This window comes from Oryctolagus cuniculus, chromosome 5, assembly GCF_964237555.1.
Source record: "Oryctolagus cuniculus chromosome 5, mOryCun1.1, whole genome shotgun sequence".
Lineage (NCBI taxonomy): Eukaryota > Metazoa > Chordata > Mammalia > Lagomorpha > Leporidae > Oryctolagus > Oryctolagus cuniculus.
Genome location: NC_091436.1, coordinates 164,874,646 through 164,894,323, shown reverse-complemented (window position 1 = coordinate 164,894,323; position 19,678 = coordinate 164,874,646). Strand labels below are relative to the sequence as shown.

At 45.5% G+C, this 19,678-nt stretch overlaps 1 protein-coding gene across 17 annotated transcripts in view; it reads left to right on the top strand.

Annotated features, from left to right (window-relative positions):
• The window catches only part of FARS2 (phenylalanyl-tRNA synthetase 2, mitochondrial), a 496,231-nt gene that overhangs the window by 282,069 nt on the left and 194,484 nt on the right, over positions 1-19,678 (top strand). For all 17 annotated transcript variants that reach the window (XM_070074462.1, XM_051855889.2, XM_051855890.2 and 14 more), the window contains one exon: positions 5,998-6,158. In XM_070074462.1, the coding sequence (XP_069930563.1) occupies positions 5,998-6,158 (161 nt within the window). The remainder of the gene's footprint in view (positions 1-5,997; positions 6,159-19,678) is intronic.

Sequence of the window (19,678 nt, the reverse complement as noted above, 5' to 3'; positions counted from 1 at the left end):
ACAGTGCCCTGAACAACTGGGGTGACTCACACTGGGGCCCAGACCACTGTTGGGCCTTCTTCCCTCACGCTCCTGCCGACTCGGGCTGGGCGTCGCCGGGGCAGTCCGTGGAGTGTCAGCTATGGCTCCTCCACATTGCTGGGCCTTCCCCAGGCTGGTGGCTGAGTTCCAAGCACTGCAAGAAAACCAGGAGGTAGCTGTGGCTTCTGCTAGCAGCATCTCAAGTCACACGACATCATTTCCTCCACACGCTGTTGGCTGAAATAGGCCCCGCCCACCGAGCTGCAGAGTGAGGCCTGGTAAGGAATTTGCAGGTGTTTTTGGGAACTCCCCACAGATTATAACACTATTTTTCCATGCTTGGAGTTGTATTGTCTTTTATAGAAAAAGGCCAATACAGGCTGTGAGGAGGAGATAGGAATCTGTTTTTACTAGTCATAGGATTTTCCTGAAAGCTTGGAATCCGTGTGATTAAAGAGGAAGACTTTATATAACCTCTTAGAAATAATTAATTAATTAAATAGAAAAATAAATAGAAAAGTTGTGAAAATGTCTGTCATTCTGGTTTTTCTGGTCACCCTTTATATTGAAAGGTAAATGATATAGTCTCTGACCTATGTGCCCTATTTTCTCAATCCTCTTCTGCCCACCCACAAATTTAAAAAACAGGTGACTACTGCTTTTCATTTCTGGAATCTGTCAGAGACTTTTATAATAACACTTCATTGTATGGGTATAGCATAATTTATTTAACCAGTTCCCCATTGACAGACATGTGGTTTGCTTACTGTCTTGTTATTACAAGTAGTGCTCCAATGAAAAGCCATATGCATTCATAATTCCCTATAAGTAGAGCACTTTCTAGGCATTAAAGGGACAGATGGTATATGCATTTGTGATTTTGATAGCTGCTGCTGCATCGCATTCCTTAGGTCACCAGGTTAAAAGCCCACATGTGATCCCACCAGCAACGTACGAGAGTGCTTGTCCTCAGCTTTGCTGCCAGTATGTGATTAAATGTTTTTATTTTGGCCAATCTGATAAATGAAGTGCGGTAACTTGTTCACTTTGATCTTGCTTCTTTCTTAAGTAAATTTTTCCTTCATTTAAGGACTATTTTTCTTTCTTTGTGAATGGCCTCCTATTCTTTGCCTATTTTTAAAATTAAATTGTTGTGCCTTTTGTTACTCTAAGGGGCTCTTTATTACTCTTGTTTTTGCTTTAAAGGAAGTTTTTTTGGGGGGGGGGAGGAGGAAGCAAGTGAGGGATTGTGGGTAAAGGAAGCAAATAAAAGAATTACTAGACATCAGAAGAAATTACTGAAAGTCAGATATGCTGAGTCTGCTATTTGTTAAGATGTGGGGCTGAAGGTGGTTGGCTTTATCTAATGTATTTTGATAATAAAATCTGGAAGACCTAATGACTAAGGAGAAAACCTGAGTTACAAAGCAGCTTTAATATCCCAATCTACTTTTCCTGATGTGATTTTGTTTTTAATTTGGAAAAACTCTAGCTGTTCAAGACGATTTCTACAGTTGGTCAAAAGATACAAAGTTTTAGTTAGGAGAAATGAATTCGAGAAAATCTGTCTCACAACATAGTGATTATAATTAACACTGATATAATGGGTACTTGCTATTTGCTAAGAGAGTAAATTTTAAGCGTTCTCACCAGAAAAAAAAATTATAAACGTGTAAGATCATGGAGTGTATTAATTGGCTCAGTGTAGTCACTGCACCGTGTGTTCATGTATCAAAACATCGTGAATGACATCAATATATACATAATTCTTGTTTGTCAATTAAAAGTTGTTTTAGAACTGTCACTCATGGTAATTCCTTTTCTCTTTTCATATTTTTAAAAATTTCAATTGACCATAGTCATTGTACATATTAATGGGGCATATGTGACATTTTGATAATGGGCAGAATGTGTAATGATCACACCAGATTAATTGTTGTGCCTATCACTTCAAACATTTCTCAGTTCTTTCTGTAGGGACATGTGACATTCTTCCTACAGCTTTTGTTGGATCATTCTGCCTTGGCGAAGACTTGAAGGTACCCAAAATTAAAAAGATTTCTTCAAAAGCTCAGCTAAAATATGTAACTTATTCTAAAAATCACTATGTTTGAAAAACACACGGTTAATTATTGTAAGCCAGAGTCACCTTGCTGCGCTATGGAACATTAGGGATCATTCCTCCCACCTAGCTCACCCCGTACCTACTCACCACTGTAGGGATCATTCCTCCCACCTAGCTCACCCTGTACCTACTCACCACTGTAGGGGTCATTCCTCCCACCTAGCTCACCCCGTACCTACTCACCACTGTAGGGGTCATTCCTCCCACCTAGCTCACCCTGTACCTACTCACCACTGTAGGGGTCATTCCTCCCAGCTAGCTCACCCCGTACCTACTCACCACTGTAGGGGTCATTCCTCCCACCTAGCTCACCCCGTACCTACTCACCACTGTAGGGGTCATTCCTCTCACCTAGCTCACCCCGTACCTACTCACCACTGTAGGGGTCATTCCTCCCACCTAGCTCACCCCGTACCTACTCACCACTGTAGGGGTCATTCCTCCCACCTAGCTCACCCCGTACCTACTCACCACTGTAGGGGTCATTCCTCCCACCTAGCTCACCCCGTACCTACTCACCACTGTAGGGGTCATTCCTCCCACCTAGCTCACCCCGTACCTACTCACCACTGTAGGGGTCATTCCTCCCACCTAGCTCACCCCGTACCTACTCACCACTGTAGGGGTCATTCCTCCCACCTAGCTCACCCCGTACCTACTCACCACTGTAGGGGTCATTCCTCCCACCTAGCTCACCCCGTACCTACTCACCACTGTAGGGGTCATTCCTCTCACCTAGCTCACCCCGTTCCTACTCACCACTGTAGGGGTCATTCCTCCCACCTAGCTCACCCCATTCCTACTCACCACTGTAGGGGTCATTCCTCCCACCTAGCTCACCCCGTACCTACTCACCACTGTAGGGTTTATTCCTCCCACCTAGCTCACCCCGTACCTACTCACCACTGTGAGGGTTATTCCTCCTACCTAGCTCACCCTGTACCTACCCACCACCCTGTCTCCACGTTCCCACACCCTCCCTTCCTTCTAGCCTCTACTACCCACTGTGAATCTTCAAATTCCTATTTTGTTCTTATTTGTTAATTTTTAACCATCACTTGTGCCTATATTAAGGAGTAATATTATAGGAGATACTTATTTTATCATTGATATTTTATGTTTAGTAATCATTTATTTCTATAATTATTTTACCGATTATATTAAAATATATAGTTTGAATGATTCCTTAATTTTGCACACCTAGGTCATTTCCATGTTTTGGTTGTCAGTAATACTGCTCTGAAAATTTTCCTTCATTTATATATTTGCCTTACTGAATCGTTTTCTTAGAATAAGTTCTTGACAGAAACTGTAAGGACACAGTGGATGAGTATTTTCACATTTTTTTTTGAAAAGATTTATTTATGTATTTGAAAGGCAGAGTTACAGAGGAGTGGGAAAGAGAGAAATCTTCCATCTGCTGGTTCACTCTTCACATGGCTACAACCACGGGGCTGGGCCAGGCTCAGGCGAGGAGCCAGGAACCCCTGCAGGTCTCCCACATGGTTGGCAGGGGCCCCAGCTCTTGGGCCATCCTCCACTGCTTCCCCAGACACCTCTGGTGTTGCATACAGCAGTCTAATGGCTGAGCCACAGTGCCAGCTCCTTCCTGGATTTCTGTGTGTATTGCCCTGTTGCTTTCTAGATTGTTGTAAAGATTCATAGTGTCACTAGAAATAAGTGAGAATACCAGAGCCACATCTCTCTATTATTTTTTAGAAGCTTCTTTTAGTAGGTACGAATGGTTTTAGATATAAGGCAGTGTCTTGGTGTTGTATTAATGCTCGCGTCTGTAATGAGTCATCTGCCTTCCTTTGAGGTTTTTGTGCATCAGTGTGAGTTACTGCAAAACATTCTGCCTCGTTGTTTCAGGTGCTGCTTAGGCAGTGGGCCACTTGCTCAGGAGGTGCCAGTGCCGTGGGAACCCCGTTCATTCCTGTGGTTGGCTAGCCCGCTTTCCTCGTCCTCACCGGCACAGTTCACTGCTGCCCGAGGACACGCCTGGTCAACCGCTCACTCTCCCTAACCTGTGCCCTCCCTGCTACGTAGAAGCCGCTCACTGGCCGTCTCCATGATTTGCTTTTCGTGGTCGCATTCTGAGTAGTTTTTATCCATCACCCGGGAGCAGCTCCATGTCCTGGGAGGGCCGGCTGGAGCAGGTCCTCTGCAGGGCCTCAGCGCCCGGCCTCCCCTGTCCGTCTCCAGATTCCACTTCTCAGCCTTCCCGGGCCGTCCTCCGGCCCTGTGCTACTGAACAGAGAACTTCCCGCCACCTTCCATGTTTTGGATCCGGGTGGCTGGGTTAATTAGTTAAGCCGAGTGACAAATTAACTCGTACTTAGTTGCTTAAAGAAGCAGGGGTCCAGATTCAGACTGGCAGGGTCCCCCTGCTCAAGGCTGCCACAGGTTGAAGTCCAGGTGCCGGGGAGCCGTGTTCTCAGTCTGCCAGGCTGTTGGGCCGATTCATTCTTCACAACTCTAGGAGTGAGGTCCCCGTTTTCCTGTTGGTTGCCAGTGCCTCTCTCAGCTCCTCCAGGCTTGCAGGGGTCACAGCCACATGGGCCTCACAGCAGCTTCTTCACAGCCAGCCAGGGCCCTCTGCAGCCAGACAGGGGAGAGTCTAATCACAGGAGAGCAATGCTGTCCTTTCATGGGTCCCACCACGCTTGAAGTAGGAAATGTACCCAGGGCGTGGGAACGGGACATGGGCACCTGAGGCCATCTCAGCCTGCCCCGGGACCCTCCTCATCCTCTAGTGTCCCGGTGGAGTTCTCTGCGGCCATCAGCCCTTCTTTCCTCCCTACTGCAGTTTGTGTCTGCTTTCTGACCCTGTCTCACACGCAGAATAAACCCTGTGACTTGATGACATTGACCTGATCCAAACAGAACACTTGACCTTTGGAGCAAGTGGTGCTGGGTATGCATTTGCCATGGCCTGCCTGCAGTCTGTACATTGCTGGGGTAGCTCTCACTGAGAATAAACATCAGTGACATAAGCCAACATCAAAACAACAAAGATCACATGTTTTCTCTGATGTGTGGTAACTGATATACAGAGCACAAAATAGTAATATATATAAGCGAAATTGACATTTTGAGATTTGATTATTGTTTATAGCCCTTGTCTATAGTAACAGTGGTTTTTCTACTTCCTACTTGATGCATTCTTTATTAAGTGGTGCATTATGCTTGTAGTTATAAAGTAAATTGAAAATATATCATTATAAAAATTAAAAATAAGAAAAGGGTAGGGTGGGAAGTATCATTATGCTCTTAAAACTGTATGTGGGGAATTTGTTCCCATCATATAAATTTAAAAACCAAAAAGAATAAAAAAGTTAAAAACAAAAACCCTTTTTTAAAGAACCAGCATCATAATGTCTCGATAAAGTGGAAGCTCTAAAGTCCTGACACGCACTTTCCGAATGGTCCTGGTCCCCTCGGTCGTGTCTGGAACAGGTGCCCCTCGCTAATAAGCCACTTAGAGACTGTCTGGTGTCTCCCTCCGTATCCTGCACACAGTAGGCTAAATGTTTGAATTACAGTGAGGAAAGATTTCAGAAAAATCATAGCTCAGAGGCACGAAGCAGGGCTGGAAAGAGCCTGACTTTAATGAGACACGGAAGACGTTACTGGGGACAGTGACTCTGGGGTGCTGTCCCCGGGCAGGTGCACTGTGTGGGGTTGACGTGAGGGACTGGGGGTCCCTGCAGCAGCTCGCCAAGGCCTCACTCTCGTAGCGGCTCCAGCGATGTTCTCGTAGCCATGGGGACGTAGTACGTACCTGTCGGGCCTTTGTACTCTTTTAAACTCAGTGTTTTGTTCTGTTTTGTTTTCTCTCCTAATTGTAGCTGGTGCTCAAGACCGAGTAGGTTGGGCTTTTGGCCTCGGGTTAGAGAGACTGGCCATGATCCTGTACGACATCCCGGACATCCGCCTCTTCTGGAGCGAGGACGAGCGTTTCCTGAAGCAGTTCCGCCTCCCGGACATCAATCAGAAGGTGAAGTTTCAGGTAAGAGGACACACGAGGATGAACAGAGTCATCAGAATGGCTGTGGGGCCCTGAGAGGACCATGCACCTGCAAGCCTGAATTTACAACAGTGTGAGTTTGGAAAGGAGTTTCAAAGTAGGAGTCCAGAAGCACACAGGGAGTTCATAGACTTCCAGAAGTTGTACATGGGAGGAAGGAGATTTCTGGACCTTAGGCCAGGCATCAGTGGACAGCGAGTGACACTGAAGGGTCCTGTGTCAGTGTGGTCGTCTCTGAAGTCCGCCATGCCCTGACTCCCTGCGGCATCGGGCTTCAGCAGTGAGTGCTGCGTTGGGTGCAGACTAGGAGTGTCTGAAGGCCGGGGTTGGTTTTGTTTCCTCATTTATTTATGCCTGCTGGCATCACGGTTCAGCACACCATCCATCTATACATTGAGGCCTTATGACTCTTGCCAGTTGTTCAGTGTTGTATGTAAGCTGTTGAACTAAAAGCTGAGCCTCTGTTACAGCCTTTATGCACCAGAATGGATGGGTCGGGTCCTGTAAATCCACTTTATAGATGATACTACTGAGGCTTGGCATCACCCAGTGACTCTGCCTTAATAACTCCACCAGTATGTGAGAGACAGGATTTTAACCAAAACTGACTCCCCCAGAAACTCCTGATGTTGGGTAGTAAGCTCCGTCGTCACATACACGAAGGGGCTGTGCTGGATGCTGGGGTCTCTGTTGACTCCTGACTTCAGGTGTTTCTAATCTAGAGGAGGAAACAGACTTGTTAATGGACACTTACAAAATAATATGAACAGTGACGCAACTATTCATAGGTCACGCAGAATTTCACCAACACTGCCCAATGAATGTGGAGGTCAAAATTTTCCTCTTCGTTTCTTTAGTCCCTTCCTGATAGTTAATTTTCTAAACCCTTCTCTGTCTCTCTAAAATTGTTTTAGAACTTGAGTCTGTGATTAGTGCTACTCTTCATGTGTTGGGATGGCACGGAGACCTGGTTCTGTTGTCATCATCATAAATGTTGTCTGGTTGAAGACTTAACGCTGGATTTTGCAGTGTTTCCTCATTCTGTTCCCAAATTCAACCGTGAGAACCCATCCGTCTCACTGGGGTGCAGTGAAATGAATCAGTTTAAACTTTTCCCTGTTTCCATGTGCACTTTTCCCATCTCATCCCACCCCCAAATATGTTATTTTCTTTCATGGTGAGAGAGGATTCCAGAAGAACCCAACAGGAAGAGGTAGAGGAAGAAATGGAGGAAGTAGCCAACCAAAGACTCAGTTGTGTGTGTTCAGTAGCCATGGTTGCGATCCCTGATCAGTGAGTGAGTATGTCTGCGTTTGCATGTGAAGCAGTTACACAGCGCCTGTCACACACATCGCGAGCCTTGAGCCCGTGTTACCTCCAGTCGTATTCTCACTGCCACTGCGGCTGCCATCACTGTCAGCACTGTAACCGTGAGTTTGGGGTTTAGGCAAGAGGTGGGACACAGTGACAGAGGCGGAGGACAGGAACAGTTTCCTAGCTTGAGCTTGATTCTCAGAGGATGTTCCAGGCAGGTTATCTCACGGCTCTGCACTCAGAGGGGCCCGGGCTCTACAGCTGCAGGAGACCCGTGTGCGTCGGGCACTGTGTGAACATGGGTGTCGCCTCGGCAGCACAGACCCCACTTTTCCACGTCACAGACACACGGAAGCCCTGGCACACTGCTCCTCAGGGAGCTGATTTCTTTAGGGACCTCTTCCACCTCCCCAGCCTCTCCCTTGCTTGTCACAAGTAAAGAGAGCGTGACTTGGGCAGTCACCTCTTGGGGCTGATTAATTGATGAGACCCAAAGAAAGGGACTCTGTGTCCCAGGACACCAGCGCCACCACAGCTGGTGTGAAACGTGTTGTTCTGAGAGCGACAACACAGTCGTCATGACTCTCAGTCCGTGGAGCCCTCGGTTTCCAGCCTGACGATGCCAGGACACGTCACTGGAGTCTCGAATGCTGTGCCAGGGGCCCTTGTTTGGATCAGAGGCTTTGCATTTCCTGCTGCTGTGTGTGTGCATGTGTGTGTGTGTGTGTGTGTGTGTGTGTGTGAAAAGAGGAGGTTTCTGTGTGATGTTTTACGTATTTAGAGTTGCAGCCGTGTATTTCTTGTTTGTTAAGATGCTTAAAAGGAGGTAGAGAAGGGAGGTGTCAGGCACGGTGGTGGGGGCGCCTCTATCCCGTATCAGGGTTCCTGGGTTCAAGTCTTGGCTCCACTTCCAACTCCAGCTTCCTGCTACTGAACAACCTGGGAGGGAGCGGATGAAAGCTGAAGTGCTTTGGCTCCCTGCCATCCACGTGGGAGACTCAGACTGACACCTGGGCTCCTGGACCTGGGCTGGCTCCGCCCTGGCAGCTGTAGGCATTTAGGAAGATGGCGGATCTCTGTCTCTCTGTGTGTCTCTCTGCTTCTCAAATGAAAATGAAAATAAATATTTTTATAAAATAAGTCCTCGGCGGTTTGTTGCACAGGTTTCTTGTATAGAGTGGAAGGTTATGATGTACTTGACCTCTGTATATACGTACATTTAATATCCTTGTAACATTTTTCTGAGCTATTAGCCTATTGGAACTGTATAAAAACTTCCTACTTATAGACATGTTAAACTGCAAATTTTGGTACATCTATAAAATTTGATAAATTATATATGGTATATTTTAGGAATCATTTATCTGACTAGAAGAAGTTTTGGTATTTCCGTCTCTGGAGCCAGAGATACTGTTAGTCACTGTACAGAGTCACCTCGGTTGAATACTGGAAGTTGGTGGAACATAAAGATGAAAGTTGGTGTTTTCGAAGGAGATCGTCAGAACGGGGGCTGGAAACACACACCCGCTGAGCACCTGCCATGGGAGGGAAGCAGCCGTCAGCAGTGACCAGTGGTGTTCCCTGGGAGGTAGATGTGGGAAGTAATTTTTTAAAAAATTTATTTATTTCTTTGAAAGGAAGAGTTACGGAGACAGAGAGCGAGTGTGCAAAAGAGATCCACCATTCAATGGTTCGCTCTGCAAATGGCAGCAACAGCTGGAGCTGGGCCAATCCGAAGCCAGGATCCTCTTCCAGGTCTCCCATGTGGGTCCAGGGGCCCAAGGGCTTGAGCCATCTTCTACTGCTTTCCCAGGCCATAGCAGAGAGCTGGATGGGAAGTGGAGCAGCCAGGACTTGAACCAGCACCCACGTGGGATGCCGGCACAGTTGGTGGCTTTGCCTGCTATGGCACAGTGCTGGCCCAGGAAGTAGTTGTTACAGGGGCATGGTTGTGATGCACTGGGCTTCAACCAAGAGAAAAGCCAAGTAAAAGTGGCTTCAGCGTGAAGAACAAATGTGGCACACCTGCAGTGAAGCCAGGATGTAGTTGTCCTTTGCCACTAAACGTGGCAGCAAGGGTGGGCATCACTTCCTCCAGCAAGATCCCAGGGCAGGAAATGGACCACCCTCATCGTCTTTTTGAAGCATGAGGGAGAGTTTTCCACAAGTCCTCGTAGTCTTTTCTCACATCTCATTTGCAGCGCAGTTGGGGTGGTCCTGTTAGTTTCTGGTGTTTGCACTGAGCTGTTGTCAGTAAGGCTTGTCTGCTTCTGCATTTTTTCCCATCCATTGATACCTCTGATTACTGCAGCCGTGTGCGTGAGTAGACAGTCACTGTGACGTAGAATGACAGAGGCCACTGGGAAAGTAATTCCAGCCTAAAATCTTCCTCTTCCCTGTATAATGCTTGAAACCTCCCCTTTGCCCTTTTTAGTTAAATGGTTTGATCCAAGGTCAAGTGTAAAACGCCTTCACCTGACTGTCTGCTTTCGTAGGAAAGCTGGATGGGATACATGGGCAGGAGGAGGCTGTGGGACATTTTTCTGTTTGAAACTGAGTACGGAGACCAGGACCATCATGACGCACACAACTATAAGTTAATTCCAGTGACCCAAGGGAAAAGGGCTGAAGTAGTAACAACAGGGTCACTGAACCCAGAAGTGAGGTCCCCAAGTGTTATCAAAGAGCTGGCAGACGTTGGCCAGAGCCAATTCAGAGAGAAGAGTCAAGGTTCATACTCATGTTCTGGGAACCATGTTAAATCAGAGTGATTTGTCTTACTAAAAATGATTAGTCAAGAAAAGTAAGTGTAATAAGACACTTCAAAAAAGTTAATGAAAAACTGAATTATATGATTTTTGGTGCAATTTTTTTTCTTTGGAGTCCACTCATGGTTTCTTCAAAATGTATATTTTCCATGAATGTTTTGAAGACGCCCTTGTGTGCATGGGTTTCAATTTTTTTTGCACCAAAATAAATTTATCTTGTTAATTGTATTTCCTGAACTATTTGAAATACCCTCATAATTATTCTGTGTCTTTAATTTAACACATCAGATACAAAAGAACAAGCACATTTCTTCAAAGAATAAGAGCAGAATGGGGGTCCATTTAAGAGAGTAGGTTGCCTGTGTTTAGACAGAGAAATGAGAATTCCTTCGTGATGACATCGTTACACAGCTTTTCAGACTTCATGCACTGATGTGAGCATTTTCTGTGTGTGTGATCTTATGATCGTGAAAGTGAAGAATGTCGGTAAAGTAACATGTAATTTTTACTCTGGTTCCCTTAATTACTCTGTCGTTTGGCTGAGTAATTAATCGAATGTTTTCTTTCGGCGTGAGGGAAGAATTTATTTCCTGAAGAGCCTCCCTCTAAGACTTATAAATTATAATCGTAAGCTGTTCGCTGCCAAAGGTGGTGGATTATAAGGAGACGGCCCTAGAGGAGACTGTTCGGCGCAGTTTGAACTGTACCTGAAAAGCTGTCACTGCTGTTTGAGAAGCTATTTTCTGCTTATTTTTACAATTTACTCAATGATGATCCATCCTAAACATATATTCTCAGATTTGATTTGCTATTAACATGTAGAGCGGGGGGCCTACCACCCAGCTACCAACCCCTAGCAACTCCTTAGATTTTGCCACTAATTATTTTAGAACAGCAGAAGCTTCAGAAATGCAGTTGGAACGCCGATGGCTCCCTGATGTCCCCGGGGATGGCTCCCTGACATTCCCGGGGTGGCTCTCCTCCCTGAAGGCGACCACGTTCAACGTGTCATTTTCCGTTCTCACATTCTTACTACACTTGTGCGTTTCCAAAAACAACTGGTAGGATGGCTTCAGAAAGTAATTACATGGCCAACGCAGTTCAAAGAAATTCTTATTTGGTGCGGAATTTGATAAGCAAATTTTTTTTTTATTTTGACAGGCAGAGTTAGACAGTGAGAGAGAGAGACAGAGAGAAAGGTCTTCCTTTTTCCGTTGGTTCATCCCCCAATCTGAAGCCAGGTGCTTCCTCCCGGTCTCCCATGTGGGTGCAGGACCCAAGCACTTGGACCATTCTCCACCGCAATCCCAGGCCACAACAGAGAGCTGGACTGGAAGAGGAGCCACCGGGACATAATCCAGCTCCCCAACCGAGTCCAGAACCCCTGGCACTGGCCCATGTACTATGGTATTTAAACATGAGGCTTTTAGACAGTGTTTAGGGTTAGTTTAGGCCATCGGGTCGGAGTCCCTCTGAGTGAATCCTGGAGGCTTTCAGAAGAGGGAGAGAGAAAGAGGCTCAAGTGTACACATACTGACTCCCTGTTTGTCACCATGTGATGTCCTGTGCTGCCATGGGACGCTACAAGTAGGCCATCCCCAGATGCAGCCCCTTGACCTTGAACTATATAGAAACTACTTGTCTTTAAAACTTAGCCAGTCTATGGTTATTGTGTTACTAACAGCAGAAGAGGAACTTAAAACAGTGGAAAAAATACAACCTGGCCCGGTATTCCTAATTATTCAAAAATGAATTCCAGGGGGTTTGTAGATCTACATGCAAAAGGGAATTTATTAGCTTACTGCCTTTGAAAAAGTCATCTCACCAGGAGTGATTCTTTGATTCTTATTGTAGCAAATTGAATTGAGGAGACTGAACTAAATGAACTATGGTAATGTAAAATTAAAACCTAATTAAATGTCTGATCTTGAAAATTTTGAAATGAGTATTTATTTAAAGTGGTCGCTGTAAGCTTTTTCTAAAGGATTTTATCAGATTACCCATATTTCCTTCTCTTTCTTGTTTGCTGGAGTTTCGTGATAATGAATCTTAAGTGTGCCCAGCATTTCCGTGAGTTATTGTTGTGGCGTGAGTGCGTCCAGGTTCTTTTTTCCATCACAAGGAGGACTTCATGGATGAGATATATGTAAAGGTCAGCTGAGAGGCAGGATTTACTTCCCTCCAAGGGAAGGCACCCGCTCAGGAATGGGCTGCACTGCACCAGGCTGGGCTGTCTCCTTCAGGATCTGTCTGGGACAGGGCTCATTTGCATATTCAGGAGGGTGGAGGTTGAGACAGGGCTTCCAACACTTGGTGTTTCCGTGCCCTTGTTTGGAACTCTCAAAAGTGCTCTGGCATCAGGTGTGTGTTGGCAGTAGGCATGTCAGCCGAGATAATTTTACTAAAATGGCATAATGAACTAAAGGAGATCATGGTTCAGACACGGCCGGCAGCCATATTGGATGTTTTTGGCCATTGTCGGTTCTAAAGTGGCAGAAGCACAGAGGTTGCAGTTTTCTGCTACGTGGAAGGGGTTGTTTCGGTAGTACATGGACAGGTGGGCCTTGGGCAGTGCAGGAAGGGCTCAGGGCAGGGATGGCAAAGCGTAGCTCCTCCTTGCCACTGCCTTCTTGTCTCCATCATGTTGAGGCCATCTCATGAGTTTTTGCATTGTCATTAATGCACTGACCTTTAGTGATTGTTTTTTTCCATGCTATATTCCTGAAACGTAATTTTGACATAACATTCTTTATACAGTTGTGGATTTGACTTGTTAATATTTGCTTAAGGTTTCTGAATCTGTTTTCAGGGCTGAAATAGGCATGTAATCTTTGCACAAGGATCTGTTCATTCATTCATTCATGTGAAGGGGAAAGAACAGAACAACAGAGAGATCTTCCATATACTGGTACAGACAGACAGACAGACACACACACACACACAAACACAGTCCCACCAAATGGTTACAAAAGCCAGGCCTGGGCCAGACTGAAGCCAGAGGCCAGGAACTTCATCTGGGTCTCCCACATGAGTGGCTGGTACCCAAGTACTTGGTACATCTTCCTCTGCCTTCATAGGTGGGTTCGCAGGAGGCTGAATCAGAAGCAGAACACCTACTGGCACTCTGATCTGGGATGCTGGTGTGTTGCAAGCAGCAGTTTAGCCAGCTGTGCCACAGCACCAGCCCCAGGCCTGCAATTTCTCGTTATACTGATACCAGGTTTCGATACTAAGATTATACTCTCCTCATAAAACTAGTTTGCAAGTATGTTTTATTCCTAGTTCCCACAAGACTATTTTGAACATTGATAGTTGATCAGATTTACCAGTGAAGCTATCTGGGATTGTAATTTTCTTTATGGGCTATTTTTAATCACAAATTAAAATAGTTTATGCTATTAAGCTTTCCTCTTTTGTGTATTTTTTAAATGATTTATTTATTTATTTGAAAGGCAGAAAGAGATATTTCCATCGGCTGGTTCACTCCCCAAATGGCTACAACAGCTAGAGCTGAACCAATCCAAAGCCAGGAGCTTCCTCTGGGTCTTCCACATGGGGCAGGGGCCCAAGGACTTGGGCCATCTTCCACTGCATTCCCAGGTCATAGCAGAGAGCTGGATCAGAAGTTGGTCAGCTGGGTCTTGAACTGGGGCCCATATGGAATGCCAGCACTGCAGGTGGCGGCTTTACCCTCTACACCCAGCGCCGACCCCTCTTTTGTGTAATTTTTAATAAATTGTTTTTCTAATAGTTTGTCCATTTTATCTACATTTTCAAATGTATTGTCAAAGTTATTATAACATTTGTATTAACTTGATATTCAGAAAGCATAATTTTCATTAGTCAATAATTAAGCATATTTACTAAAATTATATTAAACAGCATATTTTTTGTATGCCAAGCCTTCTTCTTAGAGTGTTTTATTCTTAATGAAATCTGTCACTTGAACATTCTTTGTGTGTAGGATTTTAAAATTCTCTTGGTCTTTGTGTATCTCAAAATGCTTTCATGTTGTGCTAATTCTTGATTGGTAGCTTAGCTGGGTATAAAATTCTAGAATGGTAAGCATTCTTCCTTTGCTCCTTGAAGATGCTGCTTCAGGCCTTTGGAAAAGTCCAATCTTGATGGAACTGTTGTTTGCAGATAGCAGTGCCTTTTTTCTTGGATAATGTTTAAGCCTGTATGTTTGATGTCCTCCAGTTCTGATAGGATTCATCCTTGTGTGGATTTATCTTTGTCTCAGTCAGTATTTGAAGAGTACTTTTGTTCTGGGAATTCACATCTTTACTCAGCTCTAGAACCATGTTATCTCTGCTTGACTCAATCCTCCCATTGTCTTTTTTGAGTTTCCTAGTTTGTGTATTGGACTCTTAGTTATCAGTTTCCTTCATTATTAAATATTTTAAAATTTCTTTTCTTATGCTGGTGAATTTCTCTGTACTTTCCACCATTTTAACAGTTTCCTCTGATAATCTTTTTAACTTCATAACTAATACTTATTTCCATAATACCCAATTTCACTTTTTAAATTTATGACTGGTATTGTTTCCTGATTGTCGTTCCCCTTCTTCGTGGAGGAACGACTCAGGACCCTGCGTTGTTCTTTTGTCTGCTCGGCCCTCCCCGGGTTTGCTGCTGGTTCTTCCCGGGTTGGCTACCGACCCTTCCACCTCCGTGGAAGGGCGGTTCCCCCTAGCCACTTTCCCCACTTCCGCGGGGGAGCGGCACACCGCTGGCCGGCTCTCTCGGGGGCTGCACAGGTGTTCCTTCAGATAGATGTTCCTGGTGCATGTTGTCTCTCTCCTCCTTTATAGTCCTCTTCACCAATCCCAACTCTGCTACCCACACGCCGAGTACGCTGCTCTCCTCCAATCAGGAGCAGGTCCTACAGTTTATTGGTTGAACTGGAGGCAGCTGTGTAGAAGCTGTTTCCCTTCTCAGCGCCATATTGTGGGAGAGCAGATGCATAGAATAAGTCTTAATTCCAGTAACTTAGTCTAGTCCGAGTTGCTCCCAGTTGCTCCCCACACCTGATTTCTTGCTGAATAATTTGAATATCTTGGGTACGCTTATTTTTAAAGTTGTCAGCTATTCTATAAGATTGTTTTGTCTAAAATGAATTTCTATTCTGGTTGGTTTTTTTCACATTACAGCTTTTCTTTGTTTCAGAATTGGGCATTGCAATCTCATTTTGAATACATATTTATTATTTTCCCATTTATAATCACCGGTCAATCTGTCTAACCTGATAACTTTATATGACTTACACTTATCCCTAGCATGCCCCAGGTAAGAACTACTCATTTAATGACATTATGGTGTTTACCCTTGTTTAAATAGTCACCAGAGTGGCAGAGATCTGGTCTCAGTACCTGATCAAAAATATTGAATGTTTTTCCCTAGGTCCACAGCTTTCTGTAAAGGAAGAGCTGAGGCCAGCACCAAGGCTCACTAGGCTAATCCTCCCCCTGCGGTGCCGGCACACCAGGTTCTAGTCCCGGTCGGGGCACCGGATTCTGTCCCGGTTGCCCTTCTTCCAGGCCAGCTCTCTGCTGTGACCCAGGAGTGCAGTGGAGGATGGCCCAAGTGCTTGGGCCCTGCACCCACATGGGAGACCAGGAGAAGCACCTGGCTCCTGGCTTCGGATCAGCGCGGTGCGCCGGCCACAGAGCGCCGTCCGCGGCGGCCATTGGAGGGTGAACCAATGGCAAAGGAAGACCTTTCTCTCTGTCTCTCTCTCTCACTGTCCACTCTGCCTGTCAAAAAAAAAAAAAAAAAAAAAAAAAAAAAAAAAAAAAGGAGGAGCTGAGTTGGAGCATGAACTCACGGCAGCATCATGACTTTAGGTGTTTGAGTGGTTCATTCCTTGTTCATCAGAAACCAAGTTAGCTGGGCTGGGTCTGTGTTTTCCGCTGAGCCTTTTCCCTACCCTAACATTTACAGGCTCAGTCCATCCCCACAGATGTGCCAAGGCTCACAAACTGTTAGTAACTCTACACTTCCTTCTAGACAACATAAGTATACTTCAATGCAGTTAACTCCAATTAGTGTTCTAGAAGGGATAACTTTGACTCCACTCTAATTATGTACACATATATAAAATACATGTGTATGTGTGTGTGTGTATATATATGTATGTATTTTAAATTATATTAAACAGACATAAAATTTACCATTTAAACATTTCTGGGGGCCGGCGCTGTGGCTCACTTGGTTAATCCTCTGCCTGTGACACCGGCATCCCATATGGGCACCAGCTTCTAGTCCCAGTTTCTCCTCTTCTAGTCCAGCTCTCTGCTGTGGCCCGGGAGGGCAGTGGAGGATGACCCAAGTGCTTGGGCGCCTGCACCCGTGTGGGAGACCAGGAGAAGCACCTGGATCCTGGCTTCGGATCAGCGTAGCTCTGGCCGTAGCGGCTATTTGGGGGGTGAACCAACATAAGGAAGACCTTTCTCTCTGTCTCTCTCCCTCTCTGTCTAACTCTGTCAAATAATTAAATTTTAAAAATTTCTAAGTATGTAGTTTATTGGCATTAATTATTTTTGCATTATTGTGTAACGCTCACCAGCAGCCATTTCCAAATTGAACCCTTGCATACCGTTGGTGGGCTTCTGAATTACACAGCAGTTGTGGAAAACAGTATGGAGGTTCCCCCAAGAAATGAAGATAGAGCTTGCATATATATGATTCAGCAGTCCCACTACTGGGTGGATTTCCAAGGGACGTGACATCTGTCTGCTGAAGAGACATCTGCACCCCTTGTTCATCACAGCACTGTTCACAATAGCCCAGAAACCGAAAGAGCCTACGTGCCCGTCTGGTGATGAATGGGTGAAGAAAACATGGTACACTGCCACAGTGGACTGGTCCTTAGCCATAACAATTAGAAACCCTTGTCATTCACAACAGCATGGATGGAGCTGGAGGTTACCATGTGAAATGAAATATGCGAAAGACGTTTATCATGCCGTCTTACTGATACGTGACGCTTTAAACTAACAGAGAGATGAGCTCAGAAATTAGGAGTATAATGGTGGTTACCAGAGGGAATGGGGGGGGGGGGGACATGGGGAAAGGTTGATTAACTGAGTTTTAAATTATAGCTAGATGGGAGCAGAAATTCTGGCATGCTATGCATGGTAGGGTGACTGCAGATAATGTTAGTATATTGTTTATTAAGATTTCATATAGATGATAAAATATCATAGATAATATTATACTGTTTAATATTAAGATTTTGGATGTTTTCTTCCAAAAGAAATGTTAAATGTTTGAGGAGTTAGATGTCTTTACCCAGATTGGACATTACACAAGGTGCACATGTTACCAAAACATCTCTTATGGTACCCCCATAAGTATGAACGTCTTTATTTGCTATGAATAGTAGAAAGAAAAAAATTTAAAGCAGACAAATAAGCCAGCACCCTTGGAGACTCTGTTCAGCAGCCACTGAGACACTGCAGGCCCAGCATACGACGTCTGCGAGCCTGAATGTCAGACACCTTGGAGAACCCAGCGTTTGTCTCATCTGTTAAACTCAGTCAGTGACGAAATCTAAACTGACCCGAACTCAACTTGTGGACAAAGGTGATGTGAACGGAAGAAAATGTTTATAAAGGACTCTTTTATTTTTCAAACCTGTAGCTCTGTACCCTTCATATAATTACGCTCCATCCCCCTGTCCCCAGCCCCCAGCCCCCTGCCCATGGCGGCTCCCGCTCTGTTTCCCCTCTCTGTGACTTTAACTCCTCTTGATACCGTATACATGTACAGGTGCACAGCAGTTGTCCTTTTGTCGCTGGGTTATTTCATTCAGCACCATGCCCTCAAGCCTCCTGCATGTTGCAATACACGTCAGAATTTGTCCTTTTAAGGCTGAATGTGTTTTGGCTGTATGCAGATATCACGTTTTGCTTGTTCATTTGTCTGATGGTGCTGTCTCTGCCTGCTGGCTGTGTTCAACAGTGCTGCATAGATATGGGGGTTTGCATGTCTTTTGGAAACTCTGCTCTCCATTCTTTGAGGCATTTCCGTGCTTAGCAGTATCATTGCTGGGTCATATGGTGCTCTGGTTTGAAAGTGTTCCCCGGCCGGCGCTGCGGCTCACGGCTAATCCTCCGCATACGGCGCCGGCACCCCAGGTTCTAGTCCCGGTTGGGGTGCCGGTTCTGTCCCGGTTGCTATTCCAGTCCAGCTCTCTGCTGTGGCCCGGGAAGGCAGTGGAGGATGGCCCAAGTGCTTGGACCCTGCACCCGCATGGGAGACCATGAGGAAGCACCTGACTCCTGGCTTCGGATTGGCGCAGCACCGGCCATAGCAGCTATTTGGTGGTGAACCAACAGAAGGAAGACCTTTCTCTCTCTCCCTCTCTCTCTCTCTCACTGTCTAACTCTGCCTGTCAAAAAAATTTTTAAAAAAATGTCCCCCAGAAGTTTCTAGGCTCAAAGCTTGGTCTCCAGTGTGGTGGTGTTGAGGTAGTGGAACCCGTAGGAGGTGGAGCTGAGGTCGTTAGATGCAGTGCCTTTGGAAGGGATTAATGTTCTTGGAATTCTGGTTACTTCTCCTGAGAGCAGCTTGTCAGAGAGCAAGCTTGGGAGCAGGTGTCCCACACTGAAATACCTGGGTTTAATTCCTGGCTGTTTCTGTTAATGTAGAGCCCAGGAGGCAGTAGCGATGGCTCAAGTCATTACGTTACTACCAGCGGTGGGACACCAGATTGTGTTCCAGCTCCTGGCTCCAGCCTCAGCCCAACTCATGGGTATTTGGGGAGTGAACCAACAGATGATGGCTTGGTTTGTCTGTCTCTTTCTTCTTCTCAAAAAAAATTTAATAATTAATAAAGAATTTTCTTAAAAGAGCAAGGCTGGTAGCTAAATCCCTTTCACTCACTGTCCTGCCAAGGGATTGCTCTGTCCTCTTCCTGTCACATTCAGTCCCACCATGGTGCCGTTTGCCATGCTGTGCTATAACCAGAGGGCCCTCACCAGAAGTCAGATCAGTGGGACCACCCCCAAACAGACGTTCAGCGTTCCAAACTGAGAGCTAAATAAATCTCTTTTCTTGAAAAAGTGCTCAGCACCAGGTATTCTGCTATAGCAACAGAAAACGGACGAGGAAGTATGGTAAGTCTGTTTTTGATTTTTCAAAAATCAAATATATGAACCACCATATTATTTTTCCTAATAGCTTCATGACCCTGCATCCCTGCCAGCAGTGCACAAGGGTTCCGGTTTATCTCCTCTGCTGTTGACCTCAGATTGTATCGTTACACCTGACATCCGTTTTCATCCAGTCTTGTAAAGTGAAAAAAAAAAAAGTTGATTGTGAAAAGAGATGATGGCTGTTTCTGGGCTCTTTCCCTTCAGGAAACATCGTGCCAGCTGACACAAGTACCTCAGAACCTCGGATCCTCGGGTTTAA